The following is a 23,212-nucleotide window of genomic DNA, read 5'->3' on the forward strand; positions in this document are numbered from 1 at the left end:
TTTCCAGGCGTCCTCCTGGGAATGGGGAAGGGAGGAAGCAGCCTGCGCTGAGGTGCAACGCCCCTCGCTGCTGCCAGGTATAGCCGCCTGAAGGCACAGCCAATCCTCTTTTTGCAAGCAGTAACAATGGAGCGTTTGCTAAACACTTTCTTGGCCCTTAGCAGGCAGCTTGAATGCACGAACGGGCAAGACCATGCTAGAATGGAGTGACGTCAAAAAGTCTTGCGACGAGCCTGGAAGGCCTATAGTAAAAAAGAGACAGCGGAATCGGTCGACTCTGGAAAAATGGGCGATATAGCTGACTCGACAATAAGGAACAAATATTATCTATTTTCTTGCGCCTACAGCAAAACGGAGATACGGCAAACCAAGATTGGCCTTGCGGAGCAGAACAACTCCACTAACACATGTAATTCTGCCATAGAAACTGCTTAAGTATGCATATGAATAAGGTACATAATATAGGAATTTTATGGGCAGAGGAAGTGTCACTGCATATCTCACGTGCCCACGTGGAATCGCAGTCGGCGATGCACGACAGTCTGTACCGTAGTGGCACTAAGATCCTCCCCGTTTAATATTCTGAGGAAAGTAGACTCATTTTTAATCATTAATTCATTAAAGAAAACAATAATCCCGGATTCCCAGTACCGGCTTCATTTTTTCCCTCCTGTGTAACCAGTCGCAACGACAGCACCAGGTCTGGGACAGAAACTGCTCCCTTTCCTGTTGCTCACAAACCCGACAAGCGCTGTTCCATCACATCTCTCTACCGCGAGCTATTTCCTTCCTATGCGGATTAGAATCTAGCATAACCAGTCAGATATCAGCAAGTAAGATTTGCTGTGCTACGGGTGCAGCGGGAACCTTGTGCTGTTGTTGGGCCAGAGTCTCGTCACAGCGTAGAGAAGAAGTACATTCATTCTCCCGAACTTAAAGCCCTCATGCTCTTAATTTCGAAGGCTGCATCTAGCTCCTAAGCATGGCCGTAGTTGCTACGCGCAGCAATTAGGGATGGGTCCAGGAAGAACTGACCGAAGGCATTTCTTTGAGGAGGGGGTGCTGGAAGAGCATACACCTGCGTCAGCCTTCCATACACCAGGAGAGGCAGAAGACCCAGGTAACCCTGTTGGAGCATCTTTCGAGGACTATCTTCGGTTGAAGCCGGTGGGCAAATTGCGACGGACACCACATCACCGTCGGCTCGTGACTGTGGCGCTGATATCCATTGTTTCGCTAATGGCAGTTGCCTCCTTGATAGCCCTTTGCTACACCCATCATAACAGGACAAATACAGCAGGGCTGGTGAAGCGCAGTCTCTCGGACCTTGGGGATGAGGAAGAGTTATCAGTAATTCTAGAGCAATGTGTCGAACTAGAAGAAGAACTTGGCTTCTCGGGCACAGCCCTCTTTACCAGTGAGCAGGGTGTGGACGTTTCCTTAATTTATAACTCAGCAGCAAATTTTGAAGAAGCGAGAGCTATACAGCACCAAATGGTCACATGGGATGAAAGTTTGCACCTACACGGTTTGGGAAGCTTCGTAGAGAGTCTCTCACAGGAAACAGATTGGAGTGGAAGTGCTCCGCACATGGCCGACGGGAGTTCGGGAGGGCCCCATTGGAATCGTTCCTCCGGAGGGGCTGTTTCTTCCGTTGGGGCACAAAGTGCACCCTACAGTGCTACTGGGGAGTTTCCGTCGGCTTTCCCCCCCTTGCCACAACAGCAAGCGCCTGGCGCTGTGCTGCACCAACTTCCTACAGATGGTAAAACCAACATGCATTTGGATGCATTTGATCCTAATGCGTGGTTGGATACGATTCCATGGAGCTTACCTGTCACCAACGAGCACCAGGAGTTACAAGTAGGCCCCATGGGAGTGGCATTGTCTCGTGGGGACGCATCTGACTCTCAAGCTCATATCCAGGATTTATCGGGACCAAAAGCAGCCAGTACTTTGTCGGGATTCTTGCCTGCAACCAGTATGAGTCAGGGCCTCGCTGGGAGCCCGGTAGGAGGAACTTATGGGCCATGGACTTTGCGTGGAGCTCAGGAAAAGCGTTGTCAGGCATGTCGAAGCTCCGATAGCGAACAGGCAAATACAACAGCACGCGGCCATCAACCTGTTCTGCCTGCAAGCATGCTTCGGGGGGCAAATACAGAAAGATTCCAAGAGTCCCACATGAGTGGACCTGTCGTTCTATTGCAAACTGCACCGCATCCGCATCCGGCAGCCGGCGCTGATTCATTCTCTGAAGCTCGTGTAAGCGGAGAGCAGAACGGAATTCTGCGTGGAGGCGAAGAGGCGGAAGCGATTTTCGACTTGGTCGCAGCCACAACCCAACAAGAAAGCAAGCGCGAAGGGGAACAACCAGCACAAGGGGCCGAAGTTTTATGGGGTTCTCAAGAGTCGTCAAGCTCTGCCAGGGCCGTTGCTCCCACGAGCGCTTTATGCGGTGAGGCAGAGGAGATGAACCAGCTCACACACCCATTCGTGAGGCTGCCATTGGTAAGCCCAAACGATATTCCAAGGTCCTTCAGGACAGAGATTGCATTCTCCACCAATGTGTTTGAAAGATCCTCTCTGCGCATACTCTTGCAGATGCGTAGGTTGCTTGCAAAACAATCACTGAATTCTTGGGAGGTGGAAGCGCTCTTGCGTCAGTGCGAATATTTAGTCAACCACGCTGTCCACAAGATGACGGCTCCTCTTTCGAAGCAGGGGGCTTTCTTTGTCGCTAGGCGACTGGGAACGCTACTTTTCATGTTTGACTACGTGGTGTGCACGATCATGCTCTTGCAAGAAAAAATGGAAACCGAGAAGTGGTGGGATATGTTTGTGTCCAAATTCAAAACAGACTATTATTTTCCCGACAGCTATGTAGGGAAGAGGGATCTTGAGAGGCGGCTTCCTGATTTGGTCAACCGTCTTGCTGAGGCGTTGGCTATGTACAAGAAAGGTTTGCGTCCGGCTGTAGTTGATGTAATCGCTCTTAAGAAGGACATTCTCGAACTTTTAGGTAACTATGGCTATTTTGAACATAAGATGTGGGATCTTTGGAGGAAGGACGACTCCCGATTTTGTCGTCGTGGTGCAGAGAATAGGGAGAACAAGAGCATTTGACGAAGGCGTTCTCATGATCATCTCCTCAACTATTGGTTTGTTTTTTCTTCCCTCATTTTGGCCTTCAACAGAGGCTCTCCTGCGCTTTACCCAAGTTGTTGTACAGAATTACTATTGGGAGGTCGCGAGAAGGGCAGCTTTCCTGAGACAGTGGTTTTGCACAATGCACGGAATGCTCTCATTTTCCCACGCTGACTCACTTTAGAAGACTCGCTTCCGAAGTTCTTCGACGTGAGAAACCTCAAATTACCTCCTTTCAAAAAGGGCTATGAAAGAGATACCTCGTCGAAAGGGGTTTCTTGATACGGATGAAAGCAAATTTCCATGGCAGAACTCCTTAGCATGCGTGTCATTCTCGAATGACCCGACAGAAGCCCCAGGAACTAGAACTGAACTTGAATATTTACCCTTTGTTTGCTTCAAGGGGGAGACACTTTGCAGCAGCAGTCTGCCAGCCCAGTGCACTACCAAAAACACTTCCCTGTAGTGACGTTGAAACGGACGCGTCGAGAATATTCGAATTGTGCGCATCAGTGCCTTCTTCATGCGCCGCATGCCAACTTGAATATTTACCACCAGTGCTCTGTGCATGTGCGCGTATTCTGGACATACGCTATACTGGTTTGGATGACCGGTATTTGCTTGGGCAGATCAGTCCAGCTGTTCACTTTCTGGAGTTCGGACCAACCGTGGCTGGTGAGTACCTACAGCCGTAGCAGCACGGGCACTCTTAACGTGTACCGGCACTACCTACAATAGGAAAGACAGAAGCTAAAATGGCTGAATAGGACAGCATTCAAGCTGAGAGCTGAGGCTTTCCTTCCTAAAAACACAGGCTAGTCATTCAATGGCGTATAGTTAGTTAGGGGCGTGCACAGGGAAGCAACATATTGCGTTAAGGGACATTGTCGGGATAACTTTAGCTGGACAACGTCTCATGGGCCTCTTCAACTGTCATGGCAAGCTCTCTGCTCACATATGCCGAGGTGAACAGGAACCAGCTCCTTGAAGAGTTTGCGCTCCCCGAAATGCATCCAACTATGCATAGCTCATGTCCGCCTCACGAGGGGCAGCCTCCGTTTGACGATCGCCATGGGAGCTGCCTTCTGTTTGGCAGAGCCTCATTCGTCTGTATAATCATCTATAATGTTCCAGTACAACGGTGCCAGTCGGAACTCTTGGGCGATTCTTGCAAAGCATCGAAACACAAGCGTTGCCACACTGGAGTGTCGACGCATTGTAGGCAACTTTACGTCCTTCAGCTCAGAGGGCTGCGCGCAAACTCCACGGTTTGGCATTGTTTGCGTGCCACTGAATGTGAAGAAAAAGCGCTCCTTCACTGTATACAAAAAAAGCAATCCATGTCGACAGACAGAAACTGCGGAGCTACGATGCAATCAAAGCTTGCTATTTCGAGGTAAAAAGCCAGCGCTGCTACTGCTTTCTTTAATGACGCACGATTGCTCATGCAACTCAAGCATCAGTCCCTTATCATATTGAGCTATTATCAAGTCTGCTGTTGAACGAAGATGCTCTTTGCAATCGCCTGCCCAACCTCCCCTGGCTGCGTGGCAACTCGATAACTCCACTTTCTCCCCAGCTTCACCAGCCCACGCCGCAACAACTATTGTTGGAAAAAAGAACGTAGTAGAGGATACCAGCTGAGTATCTGCGCTACTGAGTCTCTGTCACGGACGGCTGCTGCCAGTGCCAGAGAGTACGCTGGATGCCCCGAAAGCAACAACACGTTTGCGAGATACCGAGCTATCTCGGCTGTAGCCTGCTGCTCCCTGTTTCCGTTAGTGCACAGCGGGGGTACTAGATATGCAGTACATATCCTTGAGTGCCTAAGAGCTGTTTTCAGCACTTCTGCACCAGTATCAGCCACGTGTACCTCGTCCTTCCAAGTAGGAGACTGTCGTTTGCATTTCCTTTCCACCAGTAATCGAGAGCATTCGTGCAAGAACGGCCTTTTCAGACGTAAGGACACACACGTATCGCCAATGCGAAGCTGTTGTGCAAAAGAGAAGACTGCCTCAGAAAAGAGACGAGCTGCAGTTGGTGTCCCCCCCGCTGTTGCAAGCGCAGATGCAGGCCCTGCTCTTTCCGGCTGTGCCTTTGCTGTCAGGGAGGATGTCAACCCGTCTGTCCCAGAGATATGTTTCTGGCTTCCTCGTTTATGTGGTTGGTCAAGTTGCTGCAACAAGTCGCCGTTGCTGTGGACCCTCAGCCAAGCCGGAAGATCAAGACCTAAAGTCGTCGCAAAGTCGAACAGTCGTAGCCACTTCTGCTGTTGTAGTAATCCACAAGCAGCCGCGGCAACAGCCATCTCGACTTCCTGATACACCCGTGCAGCTAGTAGACGATCCACACGCGGTAGCTCCAACGGGACGCGGGACAACCAGGGGTTGGTGTGGAAGCTACCATCAGCGCCAGCTTGCCCTGTGCTGCCGGCTACAGGGAAATCTAAAAACCCTTCTGCCTGTAGTGGACGCCACAGCAAAGAGCGGAGGTGTGCGAGTTGGTGGCTCATTCGTGTGTGGCTTCTGAATGCAGTTTTCGGCTGACTCTCCGAAGGCTGCCCATGCGGAAGCCACTCCAATGCGCCATCCGCGAGACATCCGGATGCAGAATCCCCCAAATGCTGTTGTTGCTGCACCGTGCACCACCTCCTAGCAGACATTGGATGATGCCTCCTCCTAAAAAAAGCCCAGAAAAAATGCAGCAATTTGCGAACTAGAAGGAAATCTCCTGCTACTAGCGCAGCACGGAGAAGGGGCAGCACGCGGCGACACCGCACCTGCAAAACCAGAGACACAGCCTTCACAATGCATGGCTTTATCGCACATAGGCACCCTTGGAGCACCAAGCATCTCGATCCAAATCTAAGGGTGAGGACCATCACAAGACGCTCAAGCAACGGCAAAGCAGTACCTGAAGTGCCGGCTACTGGGAAATCTAAAAACCCTTCTGCCTGTAGTGGACGCCACAGCAAAGAGCGGAGGTGTGCGAGTTGGTGGCTCATTCGTGTGTGGATTCTGAATGCAGTTTTCAGCTGACTCTCCGAAGGCTGCCCATGCGGAAGCCACTCCAATGTGCTATCCGCGAGACATTCGGATGCAGAATCCGCCAAATGCTGTTGTTGCTGCACCGTGCACCACCTCCTAGCAGACATTGGATGATGCCTCCTCCTAAAAAACGCCCAGAAAAAATGCAGCAATTTGCGAACTAGAAGGAAATCTCCTGCTACTAGCGCAGCACGGAGAAGGGGCAGCACACGGCGACACCGCACCTGCAAAACCAGAGACACAGCCTTCACAATGCATGGCTTTATCGCACACAGGAAATCTTGGAGCACCAAACATCTCGATCCAAATCTAAGGGTGAGGACCATCACAAGACGCTCAAGCAACGGCAAAGCAGTACCTGAAGTGGGCCCTCCGCCGTCTGGATGGGCAGCAAGTAAAGCGAAGCTGTCTGCAGAAGTCCGTTTTGCAGGCACTTGGTAAAGAGAGTGATGGGGTCAGCCGGAGGCACCTGTCGTTGCAATAAAGACCCAAGCACTGCCGGCGAGACAAGCGGCTCCGTCTTCCGCATACAGAAAACAAGCGTTGCAACGAACAGATGAGGAGACTTCTGCTGCAGTAATCGCAGGAACCACTGCAAAGCAACGCCTTCTGATGAACCTCCAAGGGCCGCAGCAGCAGCAGCGCGCACACTTTCAGCGAGATCTTCGAATGCACCCCTGTGGGTGCTTCCTACGCATGGTACGCCGACAGCTGCACTGGAGTGTAAAAGATTGTGCAATCTGTTCCTGTCCGATCGAAGCTGGAGTCGCCGCCACTTCGCTGCTTTCAAATATGTAGATATACAGCGCATCAAGAGCCCAAATTGTGGCAATTCCAGCAGATGATGGGCAAACGCGGACGCCAGTAATTCCCGCACAAGCGCTGACACTGAAACAAAAAGTCGCTTGCAGTTGTCTTGGTTGCTGTAGGTGCTGTTGGTGCTCGCCGTGCAGCTGGTGAAGCCCTTCAAGAGCCCCTTCGCAACTGCATCACATGCGCGTCGCTTGACAAGCATAAACGACTCGCTGGAACGTACAGGAATGCATGTAACTGCGGCTAGCAGCTGCCGCTGCAGTAGGGCATGCGTACAGGGCTGTAGAAGCAGCCGTATCTGAGTGGCAGGTTGGGTTTGCAATGAAAATCCATGCGCTGCCTCGCGGCTGGGGGTACAGGCGACAGCCACTCCGAGCTGAAGATGCAAAACACAGCAAGCAATGTTAGCGGCTACAGCGAACGTGCTGGCCCACGCAGGCCCACACTGCTACACACTCGAGCCAATGCCTCCACTAACAAGAAGGTGCAGGCAAACTCCACACAGCATCGCATTTGCATGCATGCTATTCAGCTGCACGGCAGCGTTCCTGGCAATGCAGTGCGTTTACCTCTCCGATTACCCCAACGATGTGAAGGGGATGCGGGCGAGCCTCTACCGGGAGAACCAAAGCGGAGCGCAAACGTACGTCAGTTACTGCGAGCACGTGTTCCGGCCTGATATCCGTAGTCGCCGCTGCTGCTGCGGTGCCAGAGTAGTGAAACCCAACGGAAGCCAGTAACAGCCCCGCTGCTGTTTGAGCCCAGAGATGCCACCCAGCTATGCAGCAGCAGCAGACGTCGCAGTCTGCACCACATCAGCCATTAATATCAAACAACCGATGACTGCCGCCGTCCACGTCGGTGATGCACGTTTTTTTTCGCAAAACTACTGAGGGCCCTCAGCACCCCAAGGATCCGGCAACCTTCCACTTGTGCATCGTATACAAACGACATGGCAGCTGCTTAGACCGGCGAAGCACCACCAATGTTAATACCTTCACAGCAACTCCACACCATAACGGCAAAACACACATCTTACTTTCAATCTGAGCTTCCCACGGCTGTGCGGCAACCGCCGGGACCCTTCCAGCCGAATAAGCGGTTCTGGCGTTCCGTTCGCTGCTATCCCACCCTCGTCCTCAGGTGTGCTGCCAGAGACCTTGCAAGCCTGATGCGATGCACTGCCAGTCTTGTGGGATCTCTCAGCCGTGAGAACCGGAAGTAAAAGCGGAGCATACCTTTCCTTCATCAAGTGCGTTAACGGCTCTTGTTCCTGCACACGCTGGAGTTGCAGCTCGTAGAGGTCGCTGTTGGTGCGGCATCTGGGTAGCACGGGTACAACTGCAACAGGCCGCTTAAAGTCAACAATTTTCTGGAGGGGAAGCGGGCTTAGTGGCGCTGCTGCGGTGTTCGGCTCTCGAGAACCATCCAATGGAGGTGATATTGCCGCTCTTTCTGCTGACAAGTTTCCGTGGAGGCTATCCGAATGTGGTGCATGAGAGACTGAAGCCGCCGGTTTCCTACTAGACAGAGGCCGTGGCAATGGCAGAGCACTCCTTCCTTTACACTGTTCAACGTCAGCACCTTCTGCCGCCCTAATATTGCTGCTGCTGCTGCTGCGTCCTATGCTGCAGGTATTCAGCTTGTCGTCTACCAGGGTTGGCTTGCGATCTGGGTCTGAACAATGTACGCTGCTTTGCTGAACTGCAACCTCCTCTGGCATGCGCAGGCCACACGATGCAGGCTCGTGCTGATGAGGAACATCTTGCTGGTGTTCTCTTCTGTTAGATTGTCGTGGAGGCACCGTCGCACGCGCCAAACACGAGCAGCAGCAAGCAGCTGGCTCTCCTACTCCATTTCCACCAACTTCCTGATTTTGTTGCCTCTGGCGTTGCTGCTGTGGACGAAGGATGCAGCAACGCGAGGACGGCACCAAATAGTGTTGTTGCAGCTGCGCCTCCGCCCCCACCCAAAGCCCGGTAACGCCCTCAGCTACTACAGTAGACGCCTCTACAATGAGGCGGGGAATGCGGTGTATCCTGTGATGCGCATGGTGGCCTGACCCTGGGATGCCCAAGCGCACAAGCAACAGAGCCCCAGACTGAAGCAGCACTAACAAAAGCCACGCACACCCCACGAAGCGTATTTGCTGGGGTGGGCTATCGCAGAAATCAGATAGATCAAGTTGCCAGAGAGCTACAACATCTTGCTGCCGAGGTTGCTGTTGGCGCTGCAGCCGTGGCTGCTGCAACTGGTAAGCAGTTAGGATTCCCAGAGCATCGTATATTGCCAGAAGAGGCTCTGCGGTATTGCCTGCAGCGAGACTCCGCAAGGAGAAAGCCGCAAGGCCGCTACAAACCATACAGCAGCTGCCGTTACTGTTGCTTCTATGGTGGCACAAACAACAACGGGACCCAAGAGAGGCTGCAGGGCGAGCGAGCTGCTGTTGGTGTAGGCTCGGTAGCACTGTCGCTGTATGCGGTCTCGCCGGGAGACGCTTAATTTCTGCAATGCGGCAACGCAGGTCCAGCCGTTCGCTGCAACTCAGAAACAGCACAGCGTAGTGCCACATGGTCCCGCTACCGCTGCCTCCCCCAGTTCCGCGAGCTGCTGCACCCGCGGCAATTGCAGAGAGCTCCTTAGAGCCGCTGCCTGTCCCAGTCGCTCCCCACAGGCGTGAGGCAGGCTGCTGATATTGCTGCTGCTGTTGTTGGAGCCAGGCCGTCTTCTCGTGAATCGCCAGCGGAACATGAGCTGCAAACCTGGAAGGGCAACAGTCCACGGCAGCGGCCACAGCAGCTTCAAATCTATGGAACGTACCGAGCGGCAGAAGCCAACGCTCCGCAAAGAGAAAGCCGCAAGGCCGCTACAAACCATACAGCAGCTGCCGTTACTGTTGCTTCTATGGTGGCACAAACAACAACGGGACCCAAGAGAGGCTGCAGGGCGAGCGAGCTGCTGTTGGTGTAGGCTCGGTAGCACTGTCGCTGTATGCGGTCTCGCCGGGAGACGCTTAATTTCTGCAATGCGGCAACGCAGGTCCAGCCGTTCGCTGCAACTCAGAAACAGCACAGCGTAGTGCCACATGGTCCCGCTACCGCTGCCTCCCCCAGTTCCGCGAGCTGCTGCACCCGCGGCAATTGCAGAGAGCTCCTTAGAGCCGCTGCCTGTCCCAGTCGCTCCCCACAGGCGTGAGGCAGGCTGCTGATATTGCTGCTGCTGTTGTTGGAGCCAGGCCGTCTTCTCGTGAATCGCCAGCGGAACATGAGCTGCAAACCTGGAAGGGCAACAGTCCACGGCAGCGGCCACAGCAGCTTCAAATCTATGGAACGTACCGAGCGGCAGAAGCCAACGCGGCGCTTCATCAGGAGCATTCAGCACGCTACGGGGCTCTGGTGCTGCTGCAGCACCTGCTGCCGATGCAGCAGAGTCATACGGGTCAAACGCCGGCGTCGATACGAAGAAGATGTCCTTTGTGTACCAGCCTAAGGGAAGGGTGCCCGTAGGAAGCTGAGCCTCCTGCTTTTCCATACAGAGAAGCCGCCACCGCCGATGCAACAAAGCAAACAAAGCGAAGCCCCGGCTTCCGGCGACGAGCAGCTGAGCCCCATCTGGAGAGAGTGCTGCCTGCCGCACGGGGAAAGCCTTTGCTGTATACAAACTAGGGGGTGGCGGAACGAGGGAGAATGAGGCAGATGCCCTCATGTTGCCCACGAAGCTCCAAACAAGCAGGTGGGAGCCTCCTATCATCACCCTGAAAGCAACACAGCGGCACAGATCATATGCCCTCTCAAGCATGCCAGACACAAGAGCACGAAATCGAACCGCATTCTTGAGCAGCAAATGCTCGGGTTTTTCAGACTGCACGAAACCAGCAGCCTCACCTTTCGGTCAGGTCTGACGCACAGCGGCTGCCACAAACGTCCATTGACGAAGCTGCAACAGATACCGATGCGCTCCGCACGACAGGTACCTCCACCAACTGCTCTGAATGGAAGCCTCCAGCTGTGGGGTCAGCTTCATAAAACAACGAATTGTTGCCATGCTCGGGGCTTCCGCTATCGGGCTGCGGCCGAGCGTTGGATTCACCAGACGGACTTACATGCAGAAGAGAAAGACCGCCCATGATCCAACTGCACAGCTGGCCCGCGCCCGCAGCTGCCCCTGCAATAACCGCTGCTGCAGTGGTTGCTGCATTCGCAGAAGCCTCTCTTGCACAGAAGTACTTTCGCTGACGTCCCAGCCGCTGAGTTCCCCCGAATATCCTACTGATGGGGTAGACAAAACCAGCAGAAGCCGAAGCGGCTCCCCGTTCACTAGTCGAGTTAGGGAGAGAGAATTAGGGAGAGAGAATAATATGCTCCCCGTGTGGCTAAAGACAGCGGCTCCCCCTCTTAACCACCGCACCGCAAGGGCTGCACCGTCTGCTGTCCACTGCATACTCTGGACACTCTGTGCGTGCAAGTAAGAAGGGCCCCTTGTGGAAGCCGCACCTGCTGCTGAATGGCTTGTTCCTGACCGTTCTGGCTGCGCTGCTGACGCCATGATGTCATGTGGGGCAGTTATCACATGAAGCAGCTGCGGGAACAGCGTAAAGCCATCGCGTTCAACATTCCTGTGGGTGCGCCTAGTCTGGCGTTGCTGCGTTTGCTGCTGCTGCAGCTTACAAGAGCGACGAGCTCGTTGCGCTGGGTTCCTAGGCCACATTAGCTTGTACACCTCGACAGCACCACTCTCGAGGCCCACTGCTAAGAGACTGCGTCCCCCGTTAAGCGCGCAGCAACACACTGCTTCTGCCCTGAGCTGGAGCCCCAGCGGCCGCCAAGGCCTCAGCTTATTAGTGGTACTGTTGCTGTAACCGGTCGCCGGAACCGAGAGAGCATTCATAAAGCCTTCACGTGCAGAATGCCCTATTGCGACGCGCCCGTCCATGGTCGCCCCTATAGAGATGCTTCCGCAGCCCCTGCAGGGGCTGTGGATATTGCTGCTTGTGCATCTACCACCGCTCAGCTGTCTGCTCCCACTATTCAAATCGGGCGTTTTAGCTGTATCTGTTCCAGTTTCTGCTGTGGCTGACGTTGGAACTTCCCGTTTCAGTTGCTGCAATTGCCTCTGGATAGCCAGGGGGCCCTTAGGGCGTTGCTCGTTCACTGCACCCTTAGCTGGAGTACCAATTTCGTCGAGCTCATCCACTTGAGTATAACCCCTTATGGGAAAGCGCCAGGCCAGCAGAAGCAGCTCCCCTGCGGCTGTAACCACAGCTAAGAGGTCAAGTCGACGATTCAGCTGCAGCTGGCGCACCCCCCCGCAGCAGCGCGCATACAGGGCCTCATAATCCGACAAGACGTCATCCGTCAGGCTATGCATTAACCGCTTCCCACCTCCCCGTTTCTCCTCTCGCAGATCTAGCCGCCGAGCGCTGCGCGGCCCTCTCGTAGGAAGCCTGCTGCACCCCAGCGGCAATACTCCGTCGTCGCTGGTGCCCCCGCTACTGCTGCTGGGCCCCCATGCAGCTGCAGCTGTTGCTCCGTCGAAAAGGTTGCTGTCAATGCCTTCTCTAGCCCCCCAAAATGAAACGGCCGAAGCAAGAGAATCTGCCCTTGTCTCCCTTGCGCCTGTACTCTGGCTGCTTCTGAACGCTTCTGTTCCCTTAACGGCAAGGCTGTCCTTGTTGTTGCAGTTTGTAGTAGTGCTAGGGCGGCTACTGCTGACGCTCCCCGTGCTGCTGTCGTCGCTGCTGAGCAGAGCGCCTTCGTGCAGCTGCCGCTGAGAGGTGCTGGCAGGTAACGGCTCCCCAACCTTGCGACCCTGGTCACAGCGGTGAAAATGACTAGTCCCAACTACGTCATCCTCTGTTGGATTCCCGCTGTTGCACTCGGCAAAGCTGTCGCATCCATTTGTCCGAAGCGCCTGCATCGCATGTGTCAATCGCGAGCACCTTGTGCTGGCTGGAGCGCTCCTGTGTCCCACTGACGTAGGTGAAGGGCTCCCAAGGCTCCGAGCAGCGACTCCCGAGAGAAAGACATCCGGAAGATCGGGCAAGAGCTGTCCGTCCTGCTGACAGAGAGGAAGCCGCAGAAGCTCCGTCACAGCAGCAAAACCCTTGGGATGGAACAGGTAAGTAATGAGCCTGCGCCTCCCTAGGCATCTGCACTGTCTAGAGGAAGGCGACGTTGCTGCTCCTATCGAGGCTTCTGCTGCTGCTGACGTGCCGTTGCTGCTGCTTTTACGTCGGATCTGCCGGAGTGACGGTTGCTCCAGAAAGCAACAACAGCGACCCGCACAGGCGCTACACGAGCAGCCACACCCACCAGTAGCGCCAGTGCTCTTATTTTGGTACGCTGCTCCTGAGCAGGCTGCTCGCGCCGCCGATGTATAGGCAACCCCAGAAGCTGCAACTGCTGCCGACGGAGGGCCAGAATTTCCAGGGCATACGCCCGCTCTCTTGGCTACTCGTAGCAAATCGCTGATGTACAAACACCCCAACACCTGTTTAAGCCCTCCCAGGTGGAGCCAGAAGAGGGCAGGTTGTCTGCTGCAGCCTGCGAGCAGTAGCAGCTGTTGTCGCTGCACCGACGAGCAGCAGAGTGCTGAGGGTCTCACTGGAAGGCGCAGAAGTAAGCAAAAGGAGACAGACAAAGGAGAAGTATTGGGAGGCCGGTATGCGGTTATCATTGAAGGCAGGGACCGTATGGCTTCTTCAGCCGTGAAAGCATTCTCTGCTGCTGCTGGCTGCATATGCTCCTCTTCCGCTTCACTGCCTTGACTGTCGCCTTCGCTGATACTGCCAGAGTCGCCCGGAAACCGCGTATCACCGGCTGTGGAAAAGCCTTCCATGAGCCAGCTTTCACTCCCGGCTGGTTGTGCTACTGCTGCTGCTGCTGCTACTGCTGCTGCACCTGCAGTCAAAGGTTCCGTGCTCGCTGTTGATTGCGGATGGAGCTCCTGTAGCTGCTGCTGCAGAAGCCCGCTGCTCCCCGCGCTGCTGCTTCGAATGGAGAAGACGCACACACAAGCCAGCGGGTCGGCACTGACGAAAATGGCAGACGAATCCGAGGCCCAGCAACAGCAACACAAGCGGCCGTACACCTCAGAGTCTCGAGGTACCAAACATCGGCCTAGGAGCATGCGGCATTGCCCGTTGCTATACACAAGAATCCCCCAACGAGAAAGAACAGCTATGAACAACCCACATGGTGACACCTGAATATCCACTACTACCCGACTACTGCTGGTGCTTCTATTACTGCTGTTACTGCTGTCAGAGCTGCTGCTGCTGAGATTGCGACCGGAACTTGCTGCGCCTGTTTCCTCCTCTGAAGGAGGCAACGCAAGCAACAGGGTCGACGGTTGCCCATACGCGCTGATCATCGCAACCGCTGCTTCTAGTGAGATGCCAACCTATGCAAATCAGCCCGAAGGAGCGTCAAAGTGTCAATCTAGATGGGCGCTCGAGGTGGAGACAGCGTCTGCAGCAAAGCGCCATGCAACACTTGAAAAATCCTAGCGAATCAAGCCCGCAAAACACCAGAGAGGCAAAGCCACACCGGAAATACGAGAGCAGGACACCTCAAGGCCAGCATAGGGGGCATAGACAATGGGGACCATTGAAGGCACAGAAGCCACTGTGGGATCACCTGTAGTTCCACCTGCGACCGTCGCAGTCGTGCAGCATCCTCACCAACGAACCTGTGTATCTGCAGATAACAGAGCATGCGCAGTCACAGCGAACAGCAACCATCGGAAGCAATACTTAGCATGAAAGGGTCAGGCACTTTTAGAATTAGATTCTCGAACGGACTGGCGCAGACAACGCAAATAAGCGGCCTGCGTCGCAGCAACACAGATACAGGAGGAACACTATTAGCAAAAAGACAGCCAGAAAACGCAGCAATCCTGGAGCACTGCGAGGACGGGATGATGCAAAGGCTAGGCACCCATTCGCAATAGCAAATGGCTCACGAGCTCCGAGGCGCAGGGAAGGTCTTCTTCTTGCCCGTAAGTTCTCGGCATCTGTTGCTGGTGCTGCACGTCTATCTCGAGTGCCGTAGCTGAGGTTGTCTGACCCATGCTGCGCCTTGTGAGCCACGGCAGCGCAGAAGCCCCAACCCCCAGCCAACAGTGTTACGGAGAATGTAGATTAGGAGCACCTGATGTGGGTACCCGAATCAGCTGAAGTACCGGAAATTCCACGGCATCAGAAGCAACAGCCCAACGGTGTAGCTGGTTTCACCTGCGTTTTGTTAGTGTATCGTTGCGGGGAATCAACAGGACGCGTCTGCCTCGCAGTGGCAACTTAGTAGGTAACAGGGCTGCTACAACAGTTCCGGCAGCTAGAAAGGAACCATTCCGAGAGACCAGGCTTCGAAGCGTGCACCTATAGCCACGCGTGGGAAGCTGTTGGTGCAGTTGCTTGCTGCCTCTGGCGATAGGACGAAGAAAAATGAATCGACCTCTGGGACGCCAGTTGCAGCCTTCCGGCAGCCAGAGCGGCATGCGCTGTGCAAAGGACAGGAACAGCCGTTACACCGTTACTAGTGCAGTGGTCGCAGCTATGGATGGGTTATCAAAATGAACCTCGCAGCTTGGGAGAGGCATGCATATAGCGTCAAGCAGCGGATACTCTCGTCCGCTGCAGTCTGCTGCAGACGCCGCTCCAGCGGTTGGTGCAGCACTAGATAGAGCTGGCGTTCCTAAAAAACCGAAAAACAGTTGGGGGGTAAGGATTTTATAACTGTCTGTCATGCGGAGTGTGCATGAGGCCCTCCGTGTCCTGCTGCAGCGACACAAGTAGCTACTGCCTGCAGGGCGGGACACCCAACCGGTAGTTGAACACTTCAACGTGTCTGTTTGCTTTCTAGTGAATTATCTTCCTACAGTTGCTGTTGCGCCGTAAGGAAGAGGAATCAGTACTACAGCATATTGGGGGGCACCACGGCGTTCTGCACACTCCGCCCAAGCAGAGTGGGGTCCCGGCGGTTCTTGGACATGGTAGGGGCAAATGTTGTTGCAGGTGGAGAACTGGCCAAAGTTTTCGAGAGGCCGGCGCAACACACAGCGCCTTCCGTATTTGCGCGTTGAACGCAGCAGGGGCCGGTTCACTTCTCAAGAGCAACAGAAGCAGCACCGTTAGCAGCAACCTGTGGGTAGGCAGGGCCGGGAGATCCAGACAAAATGTATTGAACGCGAGCACCATGCGGCAGCCTTTTGCCATCAGACTGTTGCTGCTGTTGTTGCTTTCAACTGCATCGGGGTCGGCGGCAGTATGGCTTCGCAGCCGCAACAAGGGAGGTTACCCTCCCCATGGGAGCAGCAATAGGAAGGCCTGTTGCAGAAATTCACCTTCAGGCTTTCTACCTGAGTTGTCTCGTGGTACCATTCTAGGCCTCCCGCGTGCCGCTATACTGGGGAAGAGCGCAGCTGCAACCACGGCAGCAATAGTAGAAGCGCGAAGGCCTATCCAGCAGTCGCCTCATCAACAGCCTGCCCTCACTTCACCTAGCGTATCCCCGCCGTTCCCCTTCAGTGTTGGGGATGGTGAGGCTGCTGTGCCTTCTGCTGCTTCTGCCGGGCTCCAGGCGCACGAGGAGGCAAACGCAGAACGCGATTCTATAGTGGCTGCAGTCGATGACTTGTCCTTGCGCTCGTTGCTGTCAAGACAGCTACTGGTGTGGGGACCGGAGCAGCAGAAAGTGCTGCCGAACTCACGCGTACTGCTAATTGGCGCGAGTGCTGTTGCTGTTGAGGCCGCAAAGTGTTTGCTGCAGTCGGGGGTGGGTTGCGTCTTGTTGGCGGACCCGGAGGAGCCGGCTCCTCAAGAACGCGCAGCCAACTTTGCCCTGGCTGAGTATGCAGAGCAGCAAGAAGCAGCAGCTTCGGAAACAGCAGCTTCAGAAGCAGCAGATCATGCTACATTTGCCGTTGCTGAAGCTGCCGACGGCGCTGGTGCTCCTGATCCTTCACTGTTTTCTCCACGACGCCGGGTTAGCCTGTCTGCCCAGCTGCTGGGAACTCACGAGCGGCGCCAGCAGCCAGTGCGTCCAGTGACTCGAGCTGGAATTGCCTGTGCTGCTTTACGGCGGGTCGGTGCTCCGTACGCTCGCGTCTCGGAGGTGGCCTTACATATTCAGCCGGGGGAAACTGCGGCCGCTTGGCGGGCGCGTGTGGTGAACGTGCTGCAGCAAGTCGATGTGCTTCTGCTATGCGATAGACCTCTGCAGCAAAAAATTTTTTACTCTGCGATGGCTCGAGGACTGCGGTCCCAGTGGAAGGAGCAGCAACTGCGTGAACAGCAACCGGAAGGACGGCAGCGGCAACTGCAGCACGAGAGGCAGCCTCACAGACGCCAGGGAGGCCCCCTTGTAGTGACTGTGTGTACAGCTGGGCTCACCGGCCGGGTTGCTGTTGACTTCGGCGATTTCAGTTTTTCCAGAGTCAGCGAAGAGGCTGCTCTCACAGCCCTCTTGCAGAAACACGCGCAACAGAAACTGCAACGCCAGCAACAACACCAGCAGCAAGAGCAAATTGGACGTATGCGTTTTGCCCCACTAAGCACCGTCCTGTGCCTTTCGGACTCCAAACAGGCCATCGAAGAGCAGTCATTGCTGGACTGGCAGGAGCCGCCTGATGCGCAGCAGCAGTACCTTATTGCCGCGTTTGAAGCCCTCGATGCAGCGGAGACAGACGGACGTGGAGTGAGCCAAGACCCACCAGAAGTTGCTGCAGCACGCGAGGAAGTTGCTGCAGCAGCAGCTGTTGCTGCGCCTGACGACAGCAGAGAAGCAGCGTCTGCAGCTGCTGGAAGTCTCAGGAGCTGGAGTGCTAACCGTCTACCTGCTGCCTCACTCGTTGCAACTCGCGCTGCTGCCATTTGGAAACGTCGTTTTGGGCCCAGTGTGGCTGGCGCAGCGGCGGCCTCCGCAGCGGCCGCAGCATCGGCTGCTCGCCAGTCTGCTGCTGCAGTTGCTGCTGCTGCCTCTGGAGCAGCAGCTGCTGCAGTTTCGACGGGGGAATTGGAGGCTGGGCGGGTTGGGGCGCTCATGGCTCGCGGGTCGCGGGGACACCTTGCCCCGGTTGCAGCCGCAATGGGTAGGCAACAGTGCTTTGTTTCCGCCTCCTGTGCTGCTGCTGCGTTCTGGATGCATTGGTTCGTGAACAACTGTGGGGCTACAGTTGTCTTGTGTGCCGCTGCCCTCGCAGGTGCTCTCGCTGCGCAAGAGACCCTAAAGGGACTCACCCGAAAATACCAGCCTCTGAATGGGCCATTCGTGCTGCATGCGCTGGAGCTGCTAGGGCTTACTGTACCGGCCCAAAGGAAAGATGACACGAAACGAGTCAGCGGCGACAAGGTCGGCAGCCGCAGCTACACGCGGACTTGCGACAGGCACGCCTCTGATGGCTCACCAGCTCATGCGCCAATATCACCTGCAGCGGGGGCAGAACCAGGCGCAGCAGCAGGGAAAACGGAAAATCTGGAAGCTGCTCCTGCTGTAGGTGGTGCTCCGAGAGAGGCAGCAGCAAGGCGGGTGCCTTGGGAAGGGCAGCAGCAACTCCTAGGCTTGGCGCTGCAGCGTCGACTTAATCACTTGCGAGTCTTGCTAGTGGGTGCCGGCGCTATCGGATGTGAAGTACTGAAGAATTTTGCGCTTATGGGCGTTTCTGCGGACTGCCGTAACTCCAGCGGCAGCAGCGAGAGTCCCACTACCAAGTACTGCTGTAGCAGCAGCTCCAGGTGCAACCCATCCACGAGCGGCGAAAAGCAAGGCAGCGGCCTCCTGCGACTGCTTTTCGCGTGCTTACACGGAGCCCAGTGCAGCATGTTCAGGCGAGCTGATGCTAGAGCAGCAGGAGCGGCGACTTCAGTAGGAGCAGTAGCGAGGGAAGAGAGTGCGGAAGCCTGCAAGCGCGGGTTGCTCTCTTTGATGGACGGGGACACCGTGGAGACCTCTAACCTCAGCAGACAGGTCCTCTTTACTGCCTCGTCTTTACAACAGCCCAAGGCAACCGCTGCTGCTGCTGCAGCGCTACGCTTCTGCAGCCGCATACGACTGCGCCCTTTCCCGTATATGGTCAGCACCACCCAACTCGGTTCCGCCCGCTGGGGGTGCCGGTTGCTCTGTGCATCAGACCTCAACGCGTTGTTTGTTGTTTCCACAGGTCCTCTTCACTGCCTCGTCTTTACAACAGCCCAAGGCAACCGCTGCTGCTGCTGCAGCGCGACGCTTCTGCAGCCGCATACGAATGCGCCCATTCCCGTATATGGTCAGCACCACCCAACTCGGTTCCGCCCGCTGGGGGTGCCGGTTGCTTTGTGCATCAGGCCTCAACGCGTTGTTTGTTGTTTCCATAGTGACTGTCTCTGGATACATAGCCGGCCTATTCTGACTTGCGGTGGCATCCCAGCATTTCCGGCCCGTCTTTACCAGGCTCTCTCTGGCGGGGGCCAGCGGCAGCAGTCCATTGTTGCAACCCTGAACATTCACGTAGTCGGGAAGGCGGCTGCTCTTCCCTTCTGCTGCTTGTGGTTGCTGATTTTGCTTTTTCCTCGGCAAAGGGCACCGAGCTGGGGCTTCCTTTTGGTTTTTGTTCGCTGCGACTTTTTCAGCTGTCTTCAGATACCCTAAGACACCTCCCCTCCATGTACCTACAGGACCAGGACTTGGTGGTGGCTGCCTTGGACTCAATAGAGGCTCGTCTTTACGTCGACACGCTTTGCCTCCTCCACGCCAAGCCTTGGGTGGAGGCCGGCACTCTCGGTCTTCGAGGTTTGCAACCGCCTGCCGGGCTGTCCCTCCGATACATCTTGGAATTTCTTGCGGTAGCTGCCGCGCGACCCATGCTCTTTTCCGACTGGCTTGTTAATTTGTTGCTCCGTTGTTGTTGCTGCACTATGATCCGCGCTGTGTGTATCGGTTATTCTGGGCCCATCAACCTCTCATTCTGTCCACTGCCAGATGCTCCACCTGCTTGATTGTGTAAAGATGCGTTCACTCCCTTTCTGGATGCCTCGTTTGATGCATGCCTTTGTTTTCTGCCTGCTTGGCCCTATACGGCGTGCAGCGGGCAACGTAGCACTTGAGGCAGCTGCATTGTTCGTGGTTGCTGATTGTCTGTTGTCTCTGCAGGCCATTCTCAGAGCCTGGTGCCTCATCTGACGGAACATTACGCCGCTGCATTGATTGGCACTGCTGTTCATGCTTCTCCAACTGCCCAATCCCAGACGGCTGTCCCCGTTTGTTCTGTTCGGGGAGCTCCCACTACCCCTCTCCATGCAGTGCATTGGGCCTCAGCTCTGCTGGAGCACACCTTCAAAACTGACATCGCCGCTGCGCATATGCTGCTGCAGCAGCTGCTTCAGCAGCAGATACAATTGCGCCAGAGGACGTCTGGTGAACACGGAAGGGCTGCTCTACCACCAGCAGCGTCATCTCATGCCGCTTCTTCAGGCGCGCCCGATGATGTTCAGGTAGCGCTTGGCAGGTTGGGCATGGCCCCTGTTGCTGTGGCTGCCGCCGCTTCTGGGCCTATGCGGCTGCGGCTGCTGTTGCGGCTTGCAGTGGAGGTCCTGAGAGCGCAGCGCAGCACGACTTCCGTAGCACAGGGTCAGCAGGCGTCGCAGGAGCAGCAGCAGCGCGGGAATTGGCGAAGGCATTACGAAAAACATGGTGGCAGCAAATACAGAGTTTCTCCTCTGTCGCCAGAGCATCTGAGGCTTGTGGAGTTTGCAGTTTTTTTGTTTGGTGTTTTGTACCAGAAAGGAGGCACAGAGGGGCCAATGCAAGGAGACGCAGCAACAGCAAAGGACAGCGCCTCACGTGAGAAGGACGCAAACAGGCCACATAAACAAAGACACTTGCTTTTGGATCCTGCAGACGCAGACGCACTCGACTTTGTTGCTGCTACTGCGCAGCTACTTGCTGCCAGCCTTCGCATGGAATCCCCTGCAAAGGAAACGCACACCTTTGACTGTGCAAATCCCCCATCGGCTTCCGTCTTGCAGCAGGAGCAAGCGGAAGAGTTGCTGTTGCAAGGAAGGGGCTCGGGCTCTTGGAGCCGTCAGTCAATTGCTCAAGCCCTGCAGCGTTTGCTGCCGAAGGCCGCGCTCAGCGAAGCTGGGGAAGCAGGGTTGGCAGAGGGCAGTGTAGATCCCATGGCTGTCAGTCTTTCTGCACTTGCTGAGGAACTGGTTCGAGAAGTGGCTGCAAGAGCCGCCGGGGCAACGATGGGAGCACACTTGAGACTTATCGGGGCCCCTGCCGTTCCGTCTCTCTCTGCAGATGACGCCGTGCCTCTCCGCTTCCTGACTTCTGCCGCCCGGCTTCGCTGCCGAGCCTTTGGGCTGACGCCTCTCCCGAGTCCCGAAGAGGCTCAACAGCTGATAGGCAGTATTGTTCCTGCAACTGCAACTGCGACGACTTTTGCGGCTGCGCTTGTCTGCCTCGAAGTGTATAGATTAGTAGCTTTGGGCCTCGCAGGTGTGCCTTCGGGCCAACGCGTGCAGCAGCGAGAACAGCCACAGCAGCAGGAGCAACGCAGGCAGCAAACGGGAAGGGATTACCCTGTGCTGTGGTTGGACAGGGGTGAACGCCGATATCGGCAAGCTGCGACGAAACAGCAGCAACAGTTCCTGCGGAGCAGCTTCTTCTCCCTATCAGTGCCATTCCTGGCGGAGGCGCCCCCGCTGCCTCCTCCAATGCATCACTTCCACGCAGGCCGCTGGCGTGGACTACCTTTTTCTCCTTGGCACTTCTTCCGCCTGAGACTGCGCGGCAGGGGTGTCAGCAGGAGCTCTAATTGGTGCGTAGGGCAAGGAGCGGTTCCAGGGGAAGCAGAAGCAGCGGAGGCAATTACCATATCGGAGCTAGTGGGGCTCATAGAGAAGCACACTCGGGCTCATGTTTTGTCTTTGACGTGCGAGGGGACTCTCCTCTACGCTGCTTCAGAAGAGAATGACAAGCTGCAGCGCCAGCAATTGCAGGCAGCGTTTCCGCCTCATATAGTGGCGTTGTTTGGAGAGCATCAGCAAGAAACGCTCCCTGACCCGGAGACGAGCCTCACTGAGGCATTGCGCCGTGCAGGATTAGCTCCGAGTTGCGGCGAGATGCAGCAGCCTCGCCAGCAGCAACAAAACAGGAGTGCAAGGCGTCTGCATCAACAGTTTAAGGGCCCCACTTGGGCGGTGATCCGCATAGCGGCTTCGGATCCGTTTGGGGTTTGTGTGCCTTTGCCTCCAGTTAAGGTTTGGATAAGGCCTAAGGCGTAAACAACGCTAGATCCTGTGCATTTTCGCTCTTGTGCCATTTTGGCCGCTGCGCAGTTTAGTTGGTTAGAGGGTGCGGGCAGTGACTTAATGCTCAAGGCCACAAACGGAGCGCGGCCATATTGATTAGGGCTGGTGAGACGGAACTTCCTACCGCACTTCTTGCTCTGTGCAGCTGTGCGTAGTGCAACTAGTGAAGGCTCGACAAACTAAAGGAAGATCTCACTGGCCTTCTCCAGTGAGGCAAAGAAGGCAAGTAGCCGCTTGTTGCTCCGCTTCCTGCTCCTACTCTCTACAGTGCAGTCAGGCCAGAAACAGAACAACCACTGATAAAGTTGAGCAGTCCAGGTAAGGACTGCCGCTTCTTACAAAGGCAACAAGAGTGCCCGGGATTATTTTCGGGACCCCGCACCGAATACAGCGCTGCACGCAGTAGATTCTTTAAACTGAAATACGGACGCAACTCCGTGTTAGCAGACCTGCTGCCCCACTAGGTCTTAGGAACGCCCATGCAGATTCTCAGTGGGCAGTGGCAAGGAACGGCAGCTTTTCGTCAGCAGCAGCTTGAATTCTGGCAGCCAAAGTTGCGAAGTCCCCTTGCATTGTTGGCGAAGCGGGCTGGGTTTTCTGGGGCTGCTCTAGGAGGGCCTCTAAGGAGGCCTTGAAACCCTCTAAGGCTCCGTCGTAGGCCCTCGCCACCTCTGCTGCTGCAGTTGCTGCTCTCTGCTGCATTGGCTTCCGCGCGGTTTTGACCTGATCCCTAATTTCCTTGACTTGATCTTCAAGCTCTTCTCGGATTTCCTCCGCAGCATCTAATTGGTCGTCTAAAAGGTCCTGCAGGTGCTCCACTGCTTTTTCATACTCCCTTAGGAGCACGGTGACGGCATCCGCCAAGAGCTCAACTCGTTGCAGCGCCGCGAGCATCTCTTCTTCAGAATCCATCTCTTCG

At 55.5% G+C, this 23,212-nt stretch overlaps 4 protein-coding genes across 4 annotated transcripts; 2 read left to right on the forward strand and 2 right to left on the reverse strand.

Moving 5' to 3' along the window:
• Window positions 1–1,014: 1,014 nt before the first annotated feature.
• On the forward strand, window positions 1,015–3,123 carry EAH_00032300 (hypothetical protein, conserved; the record flags this gene model as incomplete). The annotated part of the gene is made up of 1 exon (XM_013392317.1): window positions 1,015–3,123. One exon carries the CDS (start codon window positions 1,015–1,017, stop codon window positions 3,121–3,123), a length of 2,109 nt encoding a protein of 702 aa, XP_013247771.1.
• Window positions 3,124–4,244: 1,121 nt separating this feature from the next.
• Window positions 4,245–15,074, reverse strand: EAH_00032310 (hypothetical protein, conserved; the record flags this gene model as incomplete). Its single annotated transcript, XM_013392318.1, has 13 exons — window positions 4,245–4,311; window positions 4,797–5,923; window positions 6,353–6,415; window positions 6,550–6,660; window positions 7,069–7,175; window positions 7,281–7,380; window positions 7,574–7,809; window positions 8,019–9,766; window positions 9,934–10,758; window positions 10,889–11,272; window positions 11,524–14,405; window positions 14,642–14,701; window positions 14,967–15,074. 13 exons carry the CDS (start codon window positions 15,072–15,074, stop codon window positions 4,245–4,247), a joined length of 7,818 nt encoding a protein of 2,605 aa, XP_013247772.1.
• A 1,124-nt stretch (window positions 15,075–16,198) lies between these two features.
• EAH_00032320 (ubiquitin-activating enzyme e1, putative) lies at window positions 16,199–22,266 on the forward strand (the record flags this gene model as incomplete). The annotated part of the gene is made up of 4 exons (XM_013392319.1): window positions 16,199–19,072; window positions 19,161–19,265; window positions 19,609–19,768; window positions 20,129–22,266. 4 exons carry the CDS (start codon window positions 16,199–16,201, stop codon window positions 22,264–22,266), a joined length of 5,277 nt encoding a protein of 1,758 aa, XP_013247773.1.
• A 516-nt stretch (window positions 22,267–22,782) lies between these two features.
• Window positions 22,783–23,187, reverse strand: EAH_00032330 (hypothetical protein; the record flags this gene model as incomplete). Its single annotated transcript, XM_013392320.1, has 1 exon — window positions 22,783–23,187. One exon carries the CDS (start codon window positions 23,185–23,187, stop codon window positions 22,783–22,785), a length of 405 nt encoding a protein of 134 aa, XP_013247774.1.
• Window positions 23,188–23,212: the final 25 nt, after the last annotated feature.

This window comes from Eimeria acervulina, genomic scaffold, assembly GCF_000499425.1.
Source record: "Eimeria acervulina Houghton genomic scaffold, Eah_scaff311, whole genome shotgun sequence".
NCBI lineage: Eukaryota > Apicomplexa > Conoidasida > Eucoccidiorida > Eimeriidae > Eimeria > Eimeria acervulina.